General features: G+C 44.7%; 6 protein-coding genes across 10 annotated transcripts; 3 read left to right on the plus strand and 3 right to left on the minus strand.

The window, feature by feature from the left end:
- The first annotated feature begins 290 nt into the window (after nt 1-290).
- Nucleotides 291-2,292, plus strand: snk (snake). Of its 4 annotated transcripts, XM_086829924.1 has the most exons (5): nt 291-354; nt 728-834; nt 895-1,281; nt 1,340-1,604; nt 1,659-2,292. In XM_086829924.1, exons 2-5 carry the CDS (start codon nt 762-764, stop codon nt 2,242-2,244), a joined length of 1,311 nt encoding a protein of 436 aa, XP_086686050.1. In that variant the 5' UTR covers nt 291-354; nt 728-761; the 3' UTR covers nt 2,245-2,292. The 4 variants fall into 4 exon arrangements, with proteins under 4 accessions (XP_086686050.1, XP_020812909.2, XP_020812906.2 ...); XM_020957250.2 differs by lacking the exon at nt 291-354 and having other exon boundaries at nt 582-834; nt 1,340-1,600; nt 1,659-1,777; XM_020957247.2 differs by lacking the exon at nt 291-354 and having other exon boundaries at nt 584-834.
- A 36-nt stretch (nt 2,293-2,328) lies between these two features.
- On the minus strand, nt 2,329-4,275 carry LOC110187969 (serine protease snk). The gene is made up of 6 exons (XM_020957489.2): nt 3,806-4,275; nt 3,565-3,743; nt 3,368-3,510; nt 3,060-3,295; nt 2,751-2,908; nt 2,329-2,614 (listed from the first exon to the last, which is right to left on the minus strand). Exons 1-6 carry the CDS (start codon nt 4,152-4,154, stop codon nt 2,438-2,440), a joined length of 1,242 nt encoding a protein of 413 aa, XP_020813148.2. The 5' UTR covers nt 4,155-4,275; the 3' UTR covers nt 2,329-2,437.
- Nucleotides 4,276-4,320: 45 nt separating this feature from the next.
- ry (xanthine dehydrogenase rosy) lies at nt 4,321-10,134 on the minus strand. Its single transcript, XM_020957057.2, has 5 exons — nt 9,717-10,134; nt 6,068-8,668; nt 4,866-6,011; nt 4,633-4,800; nt 4,321-4,561 (listed from the first exon to the last, which is right to left on the minus strand). Exons 1-5 carry the CDS (start codon nt 9,768-9,770, stop codon nt 4,511-4,513), a joined length of 4,020 nt encoding a protein of 1,339 aa, XP_020812716.2. The 5' UTR covers nt 9,771-10,134; the 3' UTR covers nt 4,321-4,510.
- Nucleotides 10,135-10,842: 708 nt separating this feature from the next.
- On the minus strand, nt 10,843-11,480 carry l(3)87Df (cytochrome c oxidase assembly factor COX20 lethal (3) 87Df). Its single transcript, XM_020957418.2, has 3 exons — nt 11,428-11,480; nt 11,159-11,346; nt 10,843-11,099 (listed from the first exon to the last, which is right to left on the minus strand). Exons 1-3 carry the CDS (start codon nt 11,455-11,457, stop codon nt 10,985-10,987), a joined length of 333 nt encoding a protein of 110 aa, XP_020813077.1. The 5' UTR covers nt 11,458-11,480; the 3' UTR covers nt 10,843-10,984.
- Nucleotides 11,481-11,888: 408 nt separating this feature from the next.
- Nucleotides 11,889-16,244, plus strand: LOC110187832 (traB domain-containing protein). 2 transcript variants are annotated; one of them, XM_020957310.2, is made up of 5 exons: nt 11,889-12,313; nt 12,380-12,651; nt 13,649-14,361; nt 14,420-14,539; nt 14,601-16,244. In XM_020957310.2, the coding sequence occupies exons 2-5, from the start codon at nt 12,510-12,512 to the stop codon at nt 15,264-15,266; spliced, it is 1,641 nt and encodes a 546-aa protein (XP_020812969.2). In that variant the 5' UTR covers nt 11,889-12,313; nt 12,380-12,509; the 3' UTR covers nt 15,267-16,244. The 2 variants fall into 2 exon arrangements, with proteins under 2 accessions (XP_020812969.2, XP_020812970.2); XM_020957311.2 differs by having other exon boundaries at nt 11,889-12,121; nt 12,355-12,651.
- Nucleotides 12,669-13,516, plus strand: LOC110187833 (uncharacterized). Its single transcript, XM_020957312.2, has one exon. It carries the CDS (start codon nt 12,778-12,780, stop codon nt 13,477-13,479), a length of 702 nt encoding a protein of 233 aa, XP_020812971.2. The 5' UTR covers nt 12,669-12,777; the 3' UTR covers nt 13,480-13,516.
- Nucleotides 16,245-16,370: the final 126 nt, after the last annotated feature.

A 16,370-nucleotide genomic window follows, 5' to 3' on the forward strand; every position in this document is an offset into this window, starting at 1 on the left:
TTGTTATTATTCAAATATAATTTATTAATTTAAATATTAATATATTTAAGAGACATTCCTTCGATGGTAATAAAGAGACAGAGAGGAAAAGAGACTTAAAGAGCAAAAGCTTAGACTTAATATGTTAAAGTCTTTCACGAAAAGAGAATTTGTATACTTTTCTTATACTTTGCCTGAGTATTATAGTTATGACTAAGGGCTTGTTCTGACCGCATATAGATCAGTGTCAAAGGCCGAATCGATCTAGCTAGATACGTATATCCGTCTAATTATTCGGATATCTGTGTGTCTGTGTTTTCGGACTATATAAATATGTAAGTGAAACTTTCAAGAACTGGCTTCAATCGATGGGGGGTATACAATTAGTTTACAGCTGAATTATAAATATTACTTTAAGTAAATATTGGCATCGGATTTCTTTACAATTTTGTCCAACATCTCTTTGAAAATAAAACAAGATTCTAAAGCTAAAAAGCTACCCCTGTATTAAACACCTTCATCTGCAAAACCGTTTGTTTTTAAAAGCAAAGCAAATAAATGTTCTCTCAAAGTTTTTCTATTTTAAGCTTTGAGCCTACGACTTGAACAAAGTTCTTCAGTGCATGTTATCCATAGCAGCATACTAAAGTTCAGTGGTTTTACTTCTGCTTAAGGTGTTCACCAAACAAAAAGCTTGTAAATATTTCACATTGCATTCTTGCAATTATTCTCATTAAAATGTGCACAGGAAAATCTATTGTCAGCCCCCAAAGGTTCGGATTATGACGAGAGTAATTTTCATGAGTTTTCATTTGACCTGCCTGCTGTTGCTCCTAGGGGCTCATCGCCTTGAGGGTAAGTGGATATTAATGCCTGCTTCCCGAGATCACTTTACAAACACTTCCATTAATGCAGCTCTTAATGCCTTCGAAATGACCAACTACCAGACCACCAAGTACTCAATACCCGAGATGTGGAGAGAGCCGGAGCAGGGGCCTAGCGAGGGTGAGGATGTGGAAGATCAAGACATGGAGTTAGGGGAAAGCTACTTAAAGTTTGATGATGAGTCGACCGAGGAGAGGACGACAGCCGCCGCGGAATACCGTGAGGGTGCCTTCTGTCGACGGAGCTTCGATGGACGGAGTGGCTACTGCATCCTAGCCTATCAGTGCCTCCACGTGATCCGGGAGTATCGTGTGCATGGCACTCGCATCGACATATGCACGCATCGGAACAACGTGCCCGTTGTGTGCTGCCCTTTGGCTGACAAGCATGTCCTGGCTCAGCGAATAAGTGCCACCAGTAAGTGTCCCCACAACGGGTGGAAATAGTAATGGGAATTGTTTACTGTTTGTCCTAGAATGCCAGGAGTACAATGCTGCCACCAGACGCCTTCAACTGGCAGACACCGGACGTACATTCTCCGGCAAGCAGTGTGTTCCCAGTGTGCCGCTGATCGTCGGAGGTGTTCCAACACGACACGGACTTTTCCCACACATGGCCGCCCTGGGGTGGACCCAGGGCATCGGCCAGGCCAAGGACATCGACATCAAGTGGGGCTGTGGCGGAACCCTGGTCAGCGAACTGTATGTGCTCACGGCCGCCCATTGCGCCACCTCGGGTAGGTAAGTGCGTATATCGAAGGGGTCACAACTACAGACATCCCTGTGATCCAGCAGCAAGCCGCCGGATATGGTTCGCCTGGGGGCGCGGCAGTTGAACGAGACTAGCGCTGCCCAGCAGGACATTAAGATCCTCATCATCATCCTGCACCCCAAGTACCGCTCCTCCGCCTACTACCACGACATAGCTCTGCTAAAGCTCACCAGAAGGGCCAAACTTTCGGACCAGGTGCGTCCCGCCTGCCTGTGGCAAGTGCCGGAGCTACAGATTCCGAGTGTGGTGGCTGCCGGCTGGGGACGGACGGAGTTCCTGGGCACCAAGTCGAATACCCTGAGACAGGTGAACCTCGACGTGATCCCCCAGATGCGCTGCAAGCAGATCTACCAAAAGGAGCGACGCCTGCCGCGCGGGATTATCGATGGCCAGTTCTGCGCAGGATACCTACTCGGTGGCAGAGACACCTGCCAGGGGGACTCTGGCGGTCCCATCCATGCCATTCTGCCGGAGTACAACTGCGTGGCCTTCGTGGTGGGCATCACCTCGTTCGGGAAATTTTGTGCCGCCCCAAATGCTCCGGGTGTTTATACCAAGATATACAGTTATTTGGATTGGATAGAGAAGATTGCCTTTAAGCAGCATTAAGGCCTTAATAACAAAATATATATTAAATACAATATTTTAAAACACTAATTAAATTGATTCAATAGCTCTTCCTCCAAGCTTATATACTTTTAATGCATTTAATTTAATGATTAATGTTCGGAGAAATGTTCAACCTAATCGCATAAGCTTAATAATAAGAACTTTATTAATATAAATGTTTCTGAATACTGGGTTATGACCACACCTGTTCCTCTATCCACTGAAGGTAGTGTTTGATCCGCACATAAACCCCGGGTTGTCCAGTGGCGCAGGCTCCTCCGAAGGAAGTGATTCCCACTACATAAGGTATTCGTGTTTGGTGATAGTGACGCAAATGTTGATGGTATAGCAAGGGTCCCCCAGAATCACCCTAAATTGGTTGGGTTTTTAAGTATAAAAATACAAACAAATATGAAGAATTTTAAAGACTAAAGAATGAATAGAGTTTTATTATTCATGCATTTTAGTAGCATCTTTTCCATAATAAAAGTTATATATACACTCACCTGACAGGTGTCCATGTTGCCCGAGTAATCACCCGCACAGAGATGACCGGGTCCTAGTCCGTTTTTCAGCTTGTCATTGGATTCCATAAATCTCTGACATTGATGAATGTCCAAGGGATACAACATCACTTGCAGCAGTTCATTGGAGTGAGGACCAGCTGTTGAATAAATCATGATATTAAAGAACCACTGTGGAAGGCTTCATACATATAAGAACTGGTCATTTGTTTTTGTGTTCTTATAATTTATTGTTTAACTATTCTTTTCTCTGTTGAATTTATGTATTTGTTCATTGCAATATAGACTCACCGAACTTGGTTTGCCCATACCCCAGGGCAGTCAACGGACTCTCTGGCAAGGAGTCGTGATTCCATAGACAGGCTATGTCATTGTTGGATCTCCTGGCCAGTTTGACCACAGCCAGGTCGTTGGTTAGACTCTCCTCGTCAAAGTCCGGGTGCTTGGTTATATGTCTGATTTCGATTAACTGATCGCGGGAGCTGTTCAAGTCACCGCCTCCGATCAATGCCACAGAAGGGGATTCCCTGTTAATTTTAGGAAAGTCATTAGCATTTCGGGTATTCGAGCGACTGGGGACAACTGTTGTTATTTCTTACCCGCCGACGTTGGCACAGTGGGCGGCCGTTAGAGCAAACCGTGCCGAAATCATGACGCAGCCACAATTAAAGGTGTACCTGCGTCTAGCGAATTTCGGCCCTTGAATCCATCTGTCGGTGCGGGATGGCCAGCCCAAGGCACACTGCAGATGATGTAGATTTTCAATCTGTGCTATTTTCAAGTAGGAAATACTCACCATATATGGATACTCATTTGCTAGGGTGAGTCTACCACCGACCAAGAAATTGTCGCTCTGATTGCGTCGCTGGATAGTTGGCTCAACCACCTCTAATTGGTCTTGATTAGAATTATTACTGTGACGGCGACGACGACGACGTCGCTTATGATGCCCCCTTGGGTAAGCGTTCAAGCAGGCTGCCAAAATATGGGAACGTGATTTCTTTATATCCAGACCACAAAAACCTATCCATACGCACCTTCCTCGCTCTTACGAAGTCTGGGCGTCTGCACCACATAGCCCCCGTGTGGACAACATACCAGTTGCTCAGGCCATGGCGATGGGCAGAGTAATGGCGTTACTTGAGGGGCTGACCTTATGGCACTTATGCAATCCCTGTACCTTACGCATCGTCCAGATAAGGGTCGATCGTGGGCCTGGCAATTACCATAGCCATCAATCGAAACCTGAGCAGGATATGATGCTACACCAGTCCAAGAGGAGGGTGAAATATATCCATTATATAAATAGTTTTGCGATTTCCCAGAATGAATAATCGATGTCAAGACTATTGAATACTTAAGAAGCCAGCCGTGTAGAGAGCTCATCTTTCACGTCTTGCCTCGTCGACGTACGATTGCGAATGAGAGGTGAGATGCTCGCCGAAAACTTGTGTTTTAAGCTACAGCTTGGTACACACGTTACTCTTCACGAGGTTGATCTGTTGAATTTGTGGTTCATATATGTATATAATTTTTAAAATTTAAATGACAGTTTTAATTTTTATGCAAACTTTATTAGCTAGGAATGCTTTCACACTGCGGCATATTTAATCTCTTAAAAAGGATAAAATCGTTTGTCAAGTTTATTAACAGCTGAAGTTTTAACTATTCACTGTTAATTAATAGTTGTCGATAATATTTAGCAATATTTAACAATAGTCAAAAACAAATGAACCGTTGTTCTAGGGCACAATGTTCCATGGAGTAAAAGTTCCTGCCTCGGGAGCATCAAGCTGTATATACAAAGTAAATGGTTAGTACTTTATTCTTTTGTATATTCCTGCATTTATGCTTAAGGACATACCAAATTGGTGAATTTATCCTGACAAGCCATGCGAATGCGGGCCGAGGTAGAGGGTGCCTCTAAGTAAAAGTCACCAGTCAAACCCTGGTCCTTGCGAGCTGCTGCAATGGCCTCCTTGATGGCAAAGAAGACAGAGGATCCAATGAAGAGTGGTGGTTCCCCCACGGCCTGTTGTTTAAAGAAAAATAATTCAATTGAATGCTTGTGACTCTTCAGATTCAGAGTTGTCTTACCTTAGAGGAGTAAACAGCTCTGGGATTGGGTGATCCGGTCAGCAGGCTAACATTGAACTCGCCGGGTATATCTGCAAACCCTGGCAGCTTGTACATGCCCGGGCCTCTCGAGTAAAGCATGCCCTGCGGCGAGTACATTAGCTCCTCTAGCGTAAAGAGTCCATAGCCCTGCATGAAAGCTCCCTCGATCTGCCCAATATCTATGGCCGGATTCAAACTCGATCCGATGTCCATAACAATGTCCGTGCTGAGCACCTGATGGTCCCCGGTCAGACAATCGATCTCCACCACACTAACGCCCACGCCGTTTGTGTAGTAGCTGTAGGTGCGGGCACTGGGATTCGTTTCGGGATGGTAGCCGATCCCTGGCATAGCATAGAACCCGGTGGCAGAGAGACTAACCCGGTCGAAGTAAGCCTTATTGATCCACTCCTTCCAGGTGCCTCCAGGCAGTGCCTCCTTGATGGGGGCTAACCGCTTGTTCAGCTTCTCGCAGGCATCCAGCACCGCCATCCCATTGATATCCGATCCCACACTCGCCGCCGTGGGCGAGGTATTCGGTACTTTATCTGTGGCGGTCTCGGCTATGTGAATAAGTTCCAGGGGGATGCCCAGTGCCTTGGCAGCGCACTGAATCATCTTCGTGTTTAGACCTTGGCCAATTTCAACGCCGCCGTGCGAGAGCAACACGGATCCATCGCCATAGATGTTGATCAGGGAGCCGCCTTGATTCAAGTGCATAACCCCAAAGGCAATGCCGTACTTGGTGGGCACCACCGCTATCCCTCGCTTGCGCCACCGGTTCTTCTCATTAAAGCTGGCTATCTCCTTGCACCTCTCGGTGTACCGCGACTGTTTGAGGCAATCCGTCAGACAACGTTCGATGGGGAAGTGCTCCAACTGCTGGTTGTAGTGCGTGTAGTCTCCAGTCTTGTAGAAATTAAGTCGCATCACATCTAGCATATCGCGACCAACGATCCGAGCCACATCCCGGATTATGTGCTCCCCGGCGTACATTCCCTGCGGACCGCCAAAGCCTCGGAAGGCCGTATTAGACGGAAGGTTCGTCTTGCACACCCATCCACCCACACGGACGTTGGGAATTCGGTAACAGTTCTCGAAGTGGTACATGGCGCGCTCCATGACCTGAAAAATTAGAGATATCAGAGAGAGAAACTCCCGGACTTAGTAAAAGCACTCACCGAAAAGGACAAGTCCATGGACCAGCCAGCGTTGTTGTAGCACTCAATGTCACAGGCCGTGATCAGACCCTCCTTGGTGAAGCCCACCTTATATTTAAATAGGAACGGGTGCCTGGTGCCTGTTATCAGCATATCCTCATCCCGATCCAACATGCAGCGGACGGGACGACCCATCCGATAGGCGGCCAAAGCCACCGGAAGTGCCACCGATATGCCCCGCGACTCCTTGCCACCGAATCCTCCCCCCAGGCGCTTGGCTCGGCACACAACCCGGTTGGCTGGAAGGGACGTTACGTGAGCCACCAACTTTTGCACTTCCGAAGGATGCTGGGTGGAACAGAAGAGTTCCAGTTCGTCACTGTCCCGGGGAATAGCCACAGCCGCGTGGGTTTCTAGGTAAAAGTGCTCCTGTCCGCCCATCCGACAGCTGCCTTCAAAGGTTAGTTCTGCCCTTGCTAAAGCTTCCTCCACATTTCCCTTGGTGACGAAACGTGGATAATCTGGATAATACGATCCGTGCTCGATAGCCTGCTCGATGGTCACGATCACTGGCGTCAGTTCCTCGTACTCCACTTTCACCATTCGAGCAGCTCGCTGGGCCAGAGCCTTGTTATCCGCCGCAATGGCGCCTACAATCTGTCCATAGCAGTGGACCTCGCCGGCGGCAAAGACGTGCTCATCGTGGAACACGGGTCCCACTTCGTTCTCGTGTTCTGTTAGATCTTTATAGGAGAAGAACTGCTGGACTCCTTCCAAGGCAAGGGCTTCGCTAGGATCGAGCTTGGTTATCTTAGCTTTTGCTTTGGTGCTTAAAACAAATCCCAAGTACAGCTCCCCCTCCATGCGGGGTATGTCGTCCGTGTAGATGGCCTCTCCTGTGGCCTGTTTCAGAGCTGCAGCATGGACCTTGGGTCTGCCAATGGGATCACAGAGGGGCTGGTCGCTGCAGACCCGTTCGAAAAGCTGAGCACTCTTGAGGACAGGAGTGTGAAATAGATCGGCACCACTTTGTTCCTCCTCCGATAAGGCTGAGGAGGAAATGACCCCAGCGTCCATCAACTTTCGACTAATGGCCAGGAAGGACTTGAAGAACAAGCTTACTACCAATGCTCGACGATAGGCAATCATCCCGCCAGGAGCAGAGGCAGCCAAGGGCAGCTCCGTGCACAGGCTCTCCGCCACTCGCTCCACCAACTGGTGGTTCCACTCTTGTCCAGCCATCAGCTGAGAGGTCTTGGGGGCTAGTACCGTTGTGGGAGCCATGCCACCGAAGGCCATTGAAATCTGCGACACCACATTGGACTTCTCGTTGAAACGCACGTTTACAGCAGCATTAACGATGGCTATGTCGTCGTCCCTTCGCCTGGCCTGCTTGAAAGCCACCATATGCTGATCGGAAGTAGTTTTCTGGAAGTGGATGCCGAGGAGAACTTCCTGGGGTTCTATAACATTCCGCCGATATCCGGTGAAGAAGCCCTCTCCCATGTGAACTACTCTCCTTCGTAGCTCGCCATCCACAAAGCTCGCAACCTCAAGTCGAGCGCCCGCCGCTGAGAGCACAGGATTCATGTCGGAAATGGGACTGCCGGTCATTATGTTGCCCCCCAGACAGGCGACATTACGGATCTGCTTGCCGGCGAAATAGTGCAGCATGTCGACGGTGCACTGGAAGAGGCGCGTGCTTGCCTCAGGCAGCTGCTGGATCTTCTCTCTGAGGAGAGCATCAATCTCCATCAGACTGACAGCGGCTCCAAAGTAGATGCCGTCTCGGGACTCTCGCACCTCAAGCAATTCCTTCACCTGGGTGGGGTTGATCAGATACGGATAGAGGAAGTGCTTAAACTTAACCTCCACGCCCACCTCCGTGTTTCCCACTACCACTTTGGCTGAAGGATGCTGGGCCTTAATCTGAAGGAGCTCTGCCAGAGTGGTCGGACGAAACCAGGTCACCCTCTGGGACCTGAAGACTAAGCTCTCAGAGTCGTAGGCCTCACTCAGCTGAAGTTCGGGTGGAAAGATCGGTTCCTGGCTGGGATCCAAGGGCTGGAACTCGCTGCGCTCAAAGAGCTTGTCATCCGTGGCAGGATCGGATCCACATCCCTGGCCACTAACCTTGCAGCACTTGTCGCCCATTCCACAGGCAAACTCCTTCGTAAAGGTCTTGTAGCCCTCCAGTATGGGTCGGTAGCCAGTGCAGCGGCACAAGTTACCCTGGAATGCCACCTCCAGATCCCGCATTGAGGGTTTCTCTGCATTGCGGAGGAGAGCGTACATGGACATCACTATACCTGGAGTGCAGAAACCACACTGCGAACCGTGAGCCTTGGCCAGACGCTCTTGGACCGGATGCAGGCGAGTCTTGGTGCTTCCAATGCCTTCCACCGTCGTCACTGAGCATCCATGCATGGCACACACGGGCGTGAGGCAGGCGTTGACCGCCAGGTGACGGATCTTGTTATCAGAACGCTCCAGGCGTGACACCATTACGGTACAGGCGCCGCATCCGCCCTCTGCGCATCCCAACTTAGTGCCACACAACCGGAGCTTGTCGCGAAGGTAGGTGAGCAGCGTACATTCTGGATCCGGACTAGGTTCGATCACCTGAAACAAGGAAGAAAGTTAACTCGGTCTTGGCTTGGTTTAAAATTATCCATTAAGTGCTATAACTGAAGGAAAGTGGAATTAAAAACAAGGGAGGTCTAATTGCTTAATAATCGTTATATAGTACTGTATATAACTTTTTATAAACACAAAACCATATTCTATTTATTTATCTAAAAATGTCACATAACTGTTTTGAAGATAAGACCCAAATGCATATACATATATGTATGTACATACGTATCTTAAGTATATTTAGAACGATCTCCCCACTCGGTACGTTGTCATGCAATAAGAATAGAATACGAATACGTGAATAAAATTAATGTTGACCATTTTATTCGGAGTATCTCCGATAATCCATATTTCAATTATAAAACAGTCACTCAATTCAATTTGTAAGTTGTTAACGCTTAAAGCCATAATATCAGTTTCGATTCGTAGTACTTGACTTGTAAAACTTGAACATGTGTCTCTGCCCAGCCCTGTGGCAATAAAGTGCTCTATATAGTACTATCAAAATACCGGCTCGACAAACAGCCGGTTATTTATTATGACTCCACTTATGAGGCGTTAAATTAAGAACTTTAATTGCTGCCGTGCGCCAACACCAGTTGCCCCATGTGTCTGGTATTATCTAGATAGTAGGGCTGGCTATAACTTTAGACGCGTAACAATGTAAACATTGTAAAGTCAGATAGTATTTTTGGAATGTGTCTCGTTATCATCTGGCAAAAATACGCAATAGACAGTGAGAGCTCCCTGTGAAACTGATCCCAATGCAATGTAAAATTGCTTGATGTGTTGATAAGATGATAAGGGGCCACAAGCGAACAACGCTCCCCTATTTCTACGGGGTCAATTGTTATCAGCGCTCCTCAATAAATAAAAATAAAGTGGGCTGCGAAATCGACACACATTCAATTATATAGAATATATAAGCAGTTTCCTTCAATTGTTCAATTAAGACCATAAAACTTGATAAAATCGATTAACCGAAATTCTTAAGATACTACAACACGCAACTTATCTAAGTATCTTTCAGTACCTTTTTTCCATTCACAAAAAATACCAATACCGAAGTTGCTTGATTGCTAGACATTGTCGTAATCGCGTCGGTTTCAATGACTATAAAAATGTACGGGCCTGCAATTACGGGTCACTAACATGTACATATATGTAGGAATGGGAGTGTCTTATAAATGTAATACAAAAACAAGTTTTCAAATTTGTCCCGAGACAGTCAGTGCGCCCGCCGAAATACACAACCGCTTCGAGCCGTTAACGAATACGAAATGAGCGTGCCAGTGTCGGAGAAACGGACTAAGGCACTTACTTTGAGATAAGACCCCTCACTGACAGCTCCGCTGAACTGACAGCAGGATCTCCTCCTCTGGGTTTCTGTTATTATTTTCAATATCTTGAACATATGTGCATATGGGAGGATCCTTAGGTACCTTTGAATTCCCAGCCTTCATTCTTATCTCGTTTTCATACATGGATTATACATTGATTTTGAATGAATATGGTATCGGGCTGTGTTTTTCCTGAAAGTGTAGATATATTTTGTATAATTTTTATAGATTTTTAACCAGATTATATCAGTGTTAGTAATAAAGCAACTGTGGAAAGCCATAATCTCTGATAAGAAGATTCTTAACTAAAATTTTTGGAAAAATGTTCTAGGTTAGGTGATTAAGCAGTTAATATTACAACAAATTTCAACCGAACAACAAAAGTTAAGTACAAACATTTAAAAAGGCAACAGGAAAAGTGTAAGTATATAATTGAAAAATTTATAACGTCTTTTAATCATATTTTTCTGGATAATTATAAATTTATATACATAATTTATAAACCATATAATTCATCAATAAATGCGTGAGTATTGTTTCTTGATTCCTATTTTTTTACTACTTCACTGCTCTACTTAATCATCAAGAAATGAGGCTAACTTCGAAAACACAAAATTTTTTGTGTGCACTTTCCATTTGCAAAAATTAGATGATCTTTTCAGGTTTCAATTTAAGGAAATAATCACCTTATCAAGGCATTATAACCTTCTACAAATATCCGTTGTACCATATTGATAGACGATGCATAAGCCTAGATGTCTTTCCAAACATTTCTTCATCCCCCTTGCTTATATAGGCAAAATAAAAAATTCTCGATGATTAACTTCAAAGTAAGATTTCACTTAGAATCTATTATAAAGCTGTTTGGTAACAAAGCGGTTTTTACAATTGTGGATTGAATACCTGAATCCTCGGGTAACAACATAGACATCAATTAGCATTGACATGTGAGGAACTTATGCTACGCAGACTTAAGATCTAAATCCCGCTCGACTTCTGTGCCCTCGTATTGTGCTTGACGGCGCATAGCCTCCCGTAACTGCGTTTGCTCAAACCTCCTCGCCGACCACTGATACCTGTAAGATAAAAACAATTAGCACGGGTCGAGGGGTGTATATTGTGTCAATCCATCTACCTGCAGGCCATCCAGTATACGATCGTTCCGCAAAAGAAAGACCCAAAGCCAACATGCGTGGAGAGGTGGGTGCGGGAGGTGCCCAGGAATGTCAGCACGCCGATGCCGATTCCACCGCTGATTCCATAGAGAAAACTGTTACGAAAGCACGGTATTTGCGACACATCGCGGCCAAAGATAAAGAAGCTCTGCAAAGGTCAGATAAGTAGTGATATTTCTTTAAATTGGACGCCCCTGGGACTTTCCCCATTTTTCTTTGTAGCGTGTACCTTGCTTGGTTCCTCAGGATCATCGGCCATGCCTGATTTTGCTGTTTAAAATCCCGACGAAAACCAAAACAAAATAATTAGGGGTGGAAGCTCCGCAGTCGATACATCGACATTTTCTATCGTTTGGTAAATATATTGAAACCAGTTCATATCGTTGATGATGCCGAGTTTCCACCACTTTTAAACAATTTAAATATATAAAATAAGTGCTTCTATAAAAACATCAGATTGAGGAAAAAACGGAAAATATGGGCATTTAATTTATTTTTAAGTGATTGTGAATAATTTATATGTTGATCCCCACTTTGCACTTTCCAATTTAGATACCTCAAGAGGAATTCTTGCATAATAACGAAACAAAAAGTTAAATCTCGTCTGATAATCAAAATTATAAGTAATTTGGAAATGTTGTTTTACTATAGCAACAATTATAACTCTTCGATTATATCGATAGTGTCATCGATACTTTGATTTCTACATCTCTAGTTGGAAGAACAAGAAAACGACAATTTGCCACAGTCACAATTTAATTTCTTTAGTTTTTTGGGTTTTTATTACAATTAAAGGCACACGCACTAGAGCCCCAAGCGACCTTCCGTCGTAGCCAAGTCCATCCTTCAAGCAGCGAATCTGTGTCAATTATTATACGCTGATGCACACCTAGAACACAAAAATATTAAATACACATTTTTAGGTAAGGAACTCGAAATTGGAGGTCAAAATTAATAATAGTCGAGCACATAAACTGACTTGGCCGGGAGTTCTGCCTCAGTTGTAAAACTCAAAAATCCACATACGACACGTACGCAAAAAGTAAAACATACAAAATTGCAGTTCAAGTAAAGCAACGTTCTGTGGACAGAGTGTCAGCCGTATTATCTACTCGGTATGTCTCTGATAATCGCTCTTTAACTTTGCGCCTCCCAGTTCTTCACCACGCATACGCACACAGACGCCGTAGCGGGCAGCAACAGATGTACATACGTGGTGGCATCCGTATCCGACGCCATCATCACCCGAAACCGAATTTCCACACGTAACCAATTCTTCCTACTGGCAACTGTTCAAACAGAGACACTACCATGGACATATCCGCCTCTACGTCGTTCGAGTCCAACAGCGGCACGCCGGAGGGAAAGACGAACTCCTATATAGGCGACAGTACGCTATACGATAGCGCTCTGGATCACCAGCTGTCCAATCTTGCCTACCGGACATGTAATGGTAAGTTGGCCAAGCAGCATCACTCTCTCACCCCAAAAAGCAGGCACTAGTCGGCTCTGCCACTTACTTAGTTATCGGAGAAACACCCGGTTGATTTCAAATTAAAATAAAATACAAGCTTACTCCATGGAGTCCTCCGATAGCCATGATATTGAACTGGAGGCGCTGCAGGAGGAGGAATTCAGCGATGAAGACGTCTCAAATGATTCACTAGATCTCAATGCTTGTGAAGATTTGATTGAAGAGAATACTCGCCTCGAGCGTAAGGTTAATGCTCTCAAGCTAAAGGTGGTCGCTCTACAAATTCAAACTAATTACCAGGAGAATCAGCTAAACAAGCTGAGGTGCGAGAAAAAACAAAAGGCGACATTTAGCCGTAGCATCAATCGGAATCTCTTGCTTGCAACACGCCATTCTCTGCAGTCCCAAACTTTAGAAAGTTTTCCTAACCGACTTTTTTCGCAAATATTTGAGGGTTTCCCTGGCGATGATAAGGTATTCAGAAATCATTTCAAGAACATGGACAATGAGCTGGACCTAATAGTGCAGAAGATGTGCGTTCACGCCTACAAAAGCCGCAAGCTTTCATTACAAAGTACTGTCGCCGAGAAGGCAAAGGGTCTAAAGAAAGAGCTAATTCTTAAATACGGGACACAGCTGGCCGAACGGGACAAGACCCGAGCAATAAATAATTGTGCCATAAAGCGACAGTGTTTTCATATGTTTAAAAACTTCTTAATGAGCAGTATTCAGGATAAAACTTGCGCCGGAAACTACTTAAAGCAACTGGAAAACCTCTATGAACAAGAAATCTCCAAACTCGATTAATATTAACGATATAAAACAAAGAATACTTTTATTTAAATTCAGACGAATGAGATATATTTTTTTAAGGACCTTTGAACTTTGAGACCAACATTGGCCTAAAACTTGCATTATTTTTACATTGTTAAAATTTTTATTAACAATTATTGTTTACCCATTTCCCAATTTGCAGAGAGCCTTATGGGTGAACTCAGCCAAAACCCATTGCAACAACCCAATTCCTCAAGCAAGGTAGGCAGTACGGACATTGGAAACGAATCAACACCGAATGTCTCCAAGGCTTTCGGTTCACCATCGCAGGCAGTTTTTAACAGCCCGACGCCAGCTCTTAACGCCAGCATGCTGCTGATCCAATCCGAGAGTCTGGATACGAACTCACAGGAGGAAGTCGATCCCAAATCACAACTGGCCAACAAGACAATATTCAAGACGGATAATCCTAACCTGTCAATTATAGAAATTAACGACAATTCCATTAAGAAGGAGGACCTGGAGAACGAGGTGGTGCTGGTCGAGGGAGGCAGTGACGTGAAGAACCTTTTAAAAAAATCGCCTATCAAAGCGGTTGTATCGGACTCTTCCTTAACCACAGATAAACGTCGCCGCAAGACGGAGTCCCTACTTCAGACCAGCAAGCAAAAGTTGGACATATCCATAGCAGAGGCATCGGCTGTGGCCGATGGCGATGGCGAGAAACGTGATCTAGTGCCGGTCGTAACTGACCAACCGCAGACCAAACGAGATATCAAAATATACGATACTATCGAGGAGTTTGATGAAAATCTGCCTTCGACCGTTACGTTACTGAACACGCCATTTGGCAGCAAGGTCTATCTTGTGGGCACGGCACACTTTAGTGAGGAGTCGCAGGATGACGTATCATATGTGAGTAAGTTAATTTTATTAAAAACACTGTATTTTCAATATATGATTTCTATTTCAGGTTATACGCAATGTCCGTCCAGATGTGGTCATGGTTGAGCTGTGCCCATCCCGTATTCACATCCTGAAACTCGACGAAAAAACTCTTCTGGAAGAGGCCAAGAGCATTAACATACCCAAGGTTACTACAAAGCCGGCAACACATTTCTACAGAACTTTGTTAATTTTAATCCGCTATTTAGATTCGAGGAATCCTGCAGACGCATGGCTACATCAACGGCATCTTCTTCATACTGCTGCTGCAGATGAGTGCCCAGATCGCCAAGGATCTGGGAATGGCGCCGGGCGGTGAGTTTCGTCGTGCCTTTGAGGAGATCCACAAGCTACCGGGCTGCATTCTACATCTAGGCGACCGGCCCATCCGCATAACGCTGTACCGAGCACTTCGTGCTCTGTCCGCTTGGCAGACCATGAAATTGGTGTGGCGCCTGACCTTCACCGACAGCATCAGCATTGAGGAGGTGGAGGAATGCAAGCAGAGCGATTTGCTTGAGAAACTGATGCAGGAGATGGCCGGCGAGTTCCCGGCCTTCTCTGACGTTTTCGTACGGGAGCGGGACATCTTTCTGTGTCACTCGCTGCAGCTTGCGGCGCTGCCCCAAGCGGCTCCGGGTGCCCAGCAGATCCGTCCAGTGCGAGTTGTCGGTGTTGTAGGCATCGGGCATGCCAATGGGATTGCCAAAATGTGGGGTACGGTCGATCCCAAGAAAATTCCAGCTATACTCGAGATTCCACCGGCCAGCATTGGTCAGCGAATCTGTACATATACGCTGAAGTACGGCCTCATTGGCCTGGGCTGCTATGGAGCCTTCCGTTTTCTGCGACCCCGGATGACGCGTTTCTTTTAGATAGTCGACGATGGGACTGGACGGGGGGACCAAGTGTGAGGCGACGACTGTAGGCACTTAATTTTGCTGCAATGTTCAATTTTTATTTCTTACGTTTAATCACATGACCTGCACACGCAGATGAAGCGAATTTGTTCTGTTGTATTTTATTGTACAATGATGATGTTTTGATAGACGCGTTTATATACGAAAAAAATATAACCGGATGTACATATATATATCCACATACCAAACATGAAAAGACCGTTTCAGATAACCCTAGTTTTTAATTTACAGAATTCTTATATACAAGTACATATACATATATAATTTATGTAATATTAACAAGCTAGTGCATCAGTTATAGTTATAATCAAAGACTAATTAACCCAAGTCCTTACATAAATCGACATTTCCATTTTAAATGTAAATGAAAAGGAAACTACCAAGAAAGGAACTACATTTACATGAAAATAGGTTTTGTAATTGAGCTGTTGTTTGTTTTAAGCTCAAAAAATCAATCAAAATGTCCCTATGCATACATATATATGTATACAATTTCATTCAGTCGAAATCATGCATAGCTGTTGTTCATTCCGTAGAAGAAATCTAAACGAAAAAAAAGTTATTACTGTTCATAAATTTAAGGGACTACTAACGTGATGGAACCTTTCAGTGTTTGATAAATTTATTAGAGCTAATATATACTAGTAGTAATGACGGTATGCGGGGGGGATTTTACAAAACGAAAGTCGAAACATACAAAACCACACATATGTACATGTACTTTATTTCATATATATACACTACATCTGAGCGTTGTAAACGTGAAACATGCTTTTAAAGTACATATAAAAAAAAAAAAACAACCGCAACTATAAGCAGTATGTATTCCATAAATAGTGTTGTGTAGCATTTAGATTATAGATGTAACTTACCACCAGAAGCCGACAAACAAGCCTTTGTTCGTAACTGACTCAAATAAATGTACTAAATGTATTACTGTCGATCGGAGCTCATAAATCATTCTACCTATGTCACTGTTATGTTGGTTGTGATTACGCTTAGCCAAAGACTATTAAAACAAGACACATAAGGCCCATGTATTTTCATTGTCAAATGCAT

This window comes from Drosophila serrata, unplaced genomic scaffold (genome assembly GCF_035046125.1).
Source record: "Drosophila serrata isolate PLE 108 unplaced genomic scaffold, ASM3504612v1 contig_228, whole genome shotgun sequence".
NCBI lineage: Eukaryota > Metazoa > Arthropoda > Insecta > Diptera > Drosophilidae > Drosophila > Drosophila serrata.

Bases quoted from the DNA above. Each gene is read 5' to 3' on its own strand.
- LOC110187969 (XM_020957489.2), bottom strand. From the start codon at position 4,154: ATGAGCTCTCTACACGGCTGGCTTCTTAAGTATTCAATAGTCTTGACA. The intron at 3,511-3,564 runs GTGAGTATTTCC...CATCATCTGCAG, and splicing joins CAAATGAGTATCCATATATG to TGTGCCTTGGGCTGGCCATC. The intron at 3,296-3,367 runs GTAAGAAATAAC...TAAAATTAACAG, and splicing joins CACTGTGCCAACGTCGGCGG to GGAATCCCCTTCTGTGGCAT.
- snk (XM_086829924.1), top strand. From the start codon at position 762: ATGACGAGAGTAATTTTCATGAGTTTTCATTTGACCTGCCTGCTGTTG. The intron at 1,282-1,339 runs GTAAGTGTCCCC...TGTTTGTCCTAG, and splicing joins TCAGCGAATAAGTGCCACCA to AATGCCAGGAGTACAATGCT. The intron at 1,605-1,658 runs GTAAGTGCGTAT...GTGATCCAGCAG, and splicing joins CATTGCGCCACCTCGGGTAG to CAAGCCGCCGGATATGGTTC.
- LOC110187832 (XM_020957310.2), top strand. From the start codon at position 12,510: ATGGACATATCCGCCTCTACGTCGTTCGAGTCCAACAGCGGCACGCCG. The intron at 12,652-13,648 runs GTAAGTTGGCCA...CCCAATTTGCAG, and splicing joins TGCCTACCGGACATGTAATG to AGAGCCTTATGGGTGAACTC. The intron at 14,362-14,419 runs GTGAGTAAGTTA...TTTCTATTTCAG, and splicing joins CGCAGGATGACGTATCATAT to GTTATACGCAATGTCCGTCC.
- ry (XM_020957057.2), bottom strand. From the start codon at position 9,770: ATGTCTAGCAATCAAGCAACTTCGGTATTGGTATTTTTTGTGAATGGA. The intron at 6,012-6,067 runs GTGAGTGCTTTT...CTAATTTTTCAG, and splicing joins CCATGGACTTGTCCTTTTCG to GTCATGGAGCGCGCCATGTA. The intron at 4,801-4,865 runs GTAAGACAACTC...TTTAAACAACAG, and splicing joins GAGCTGTTTACTCCTCTAAG to GCCGTGGGGGAACCACCACT.
- LOC110187833 (XM_020957312.2), top strand. From the start codon at position 12,778: ATGGAGTCCTCCGATAGCCATGATATTGAACTGGAGGCGCTGCAGGAG.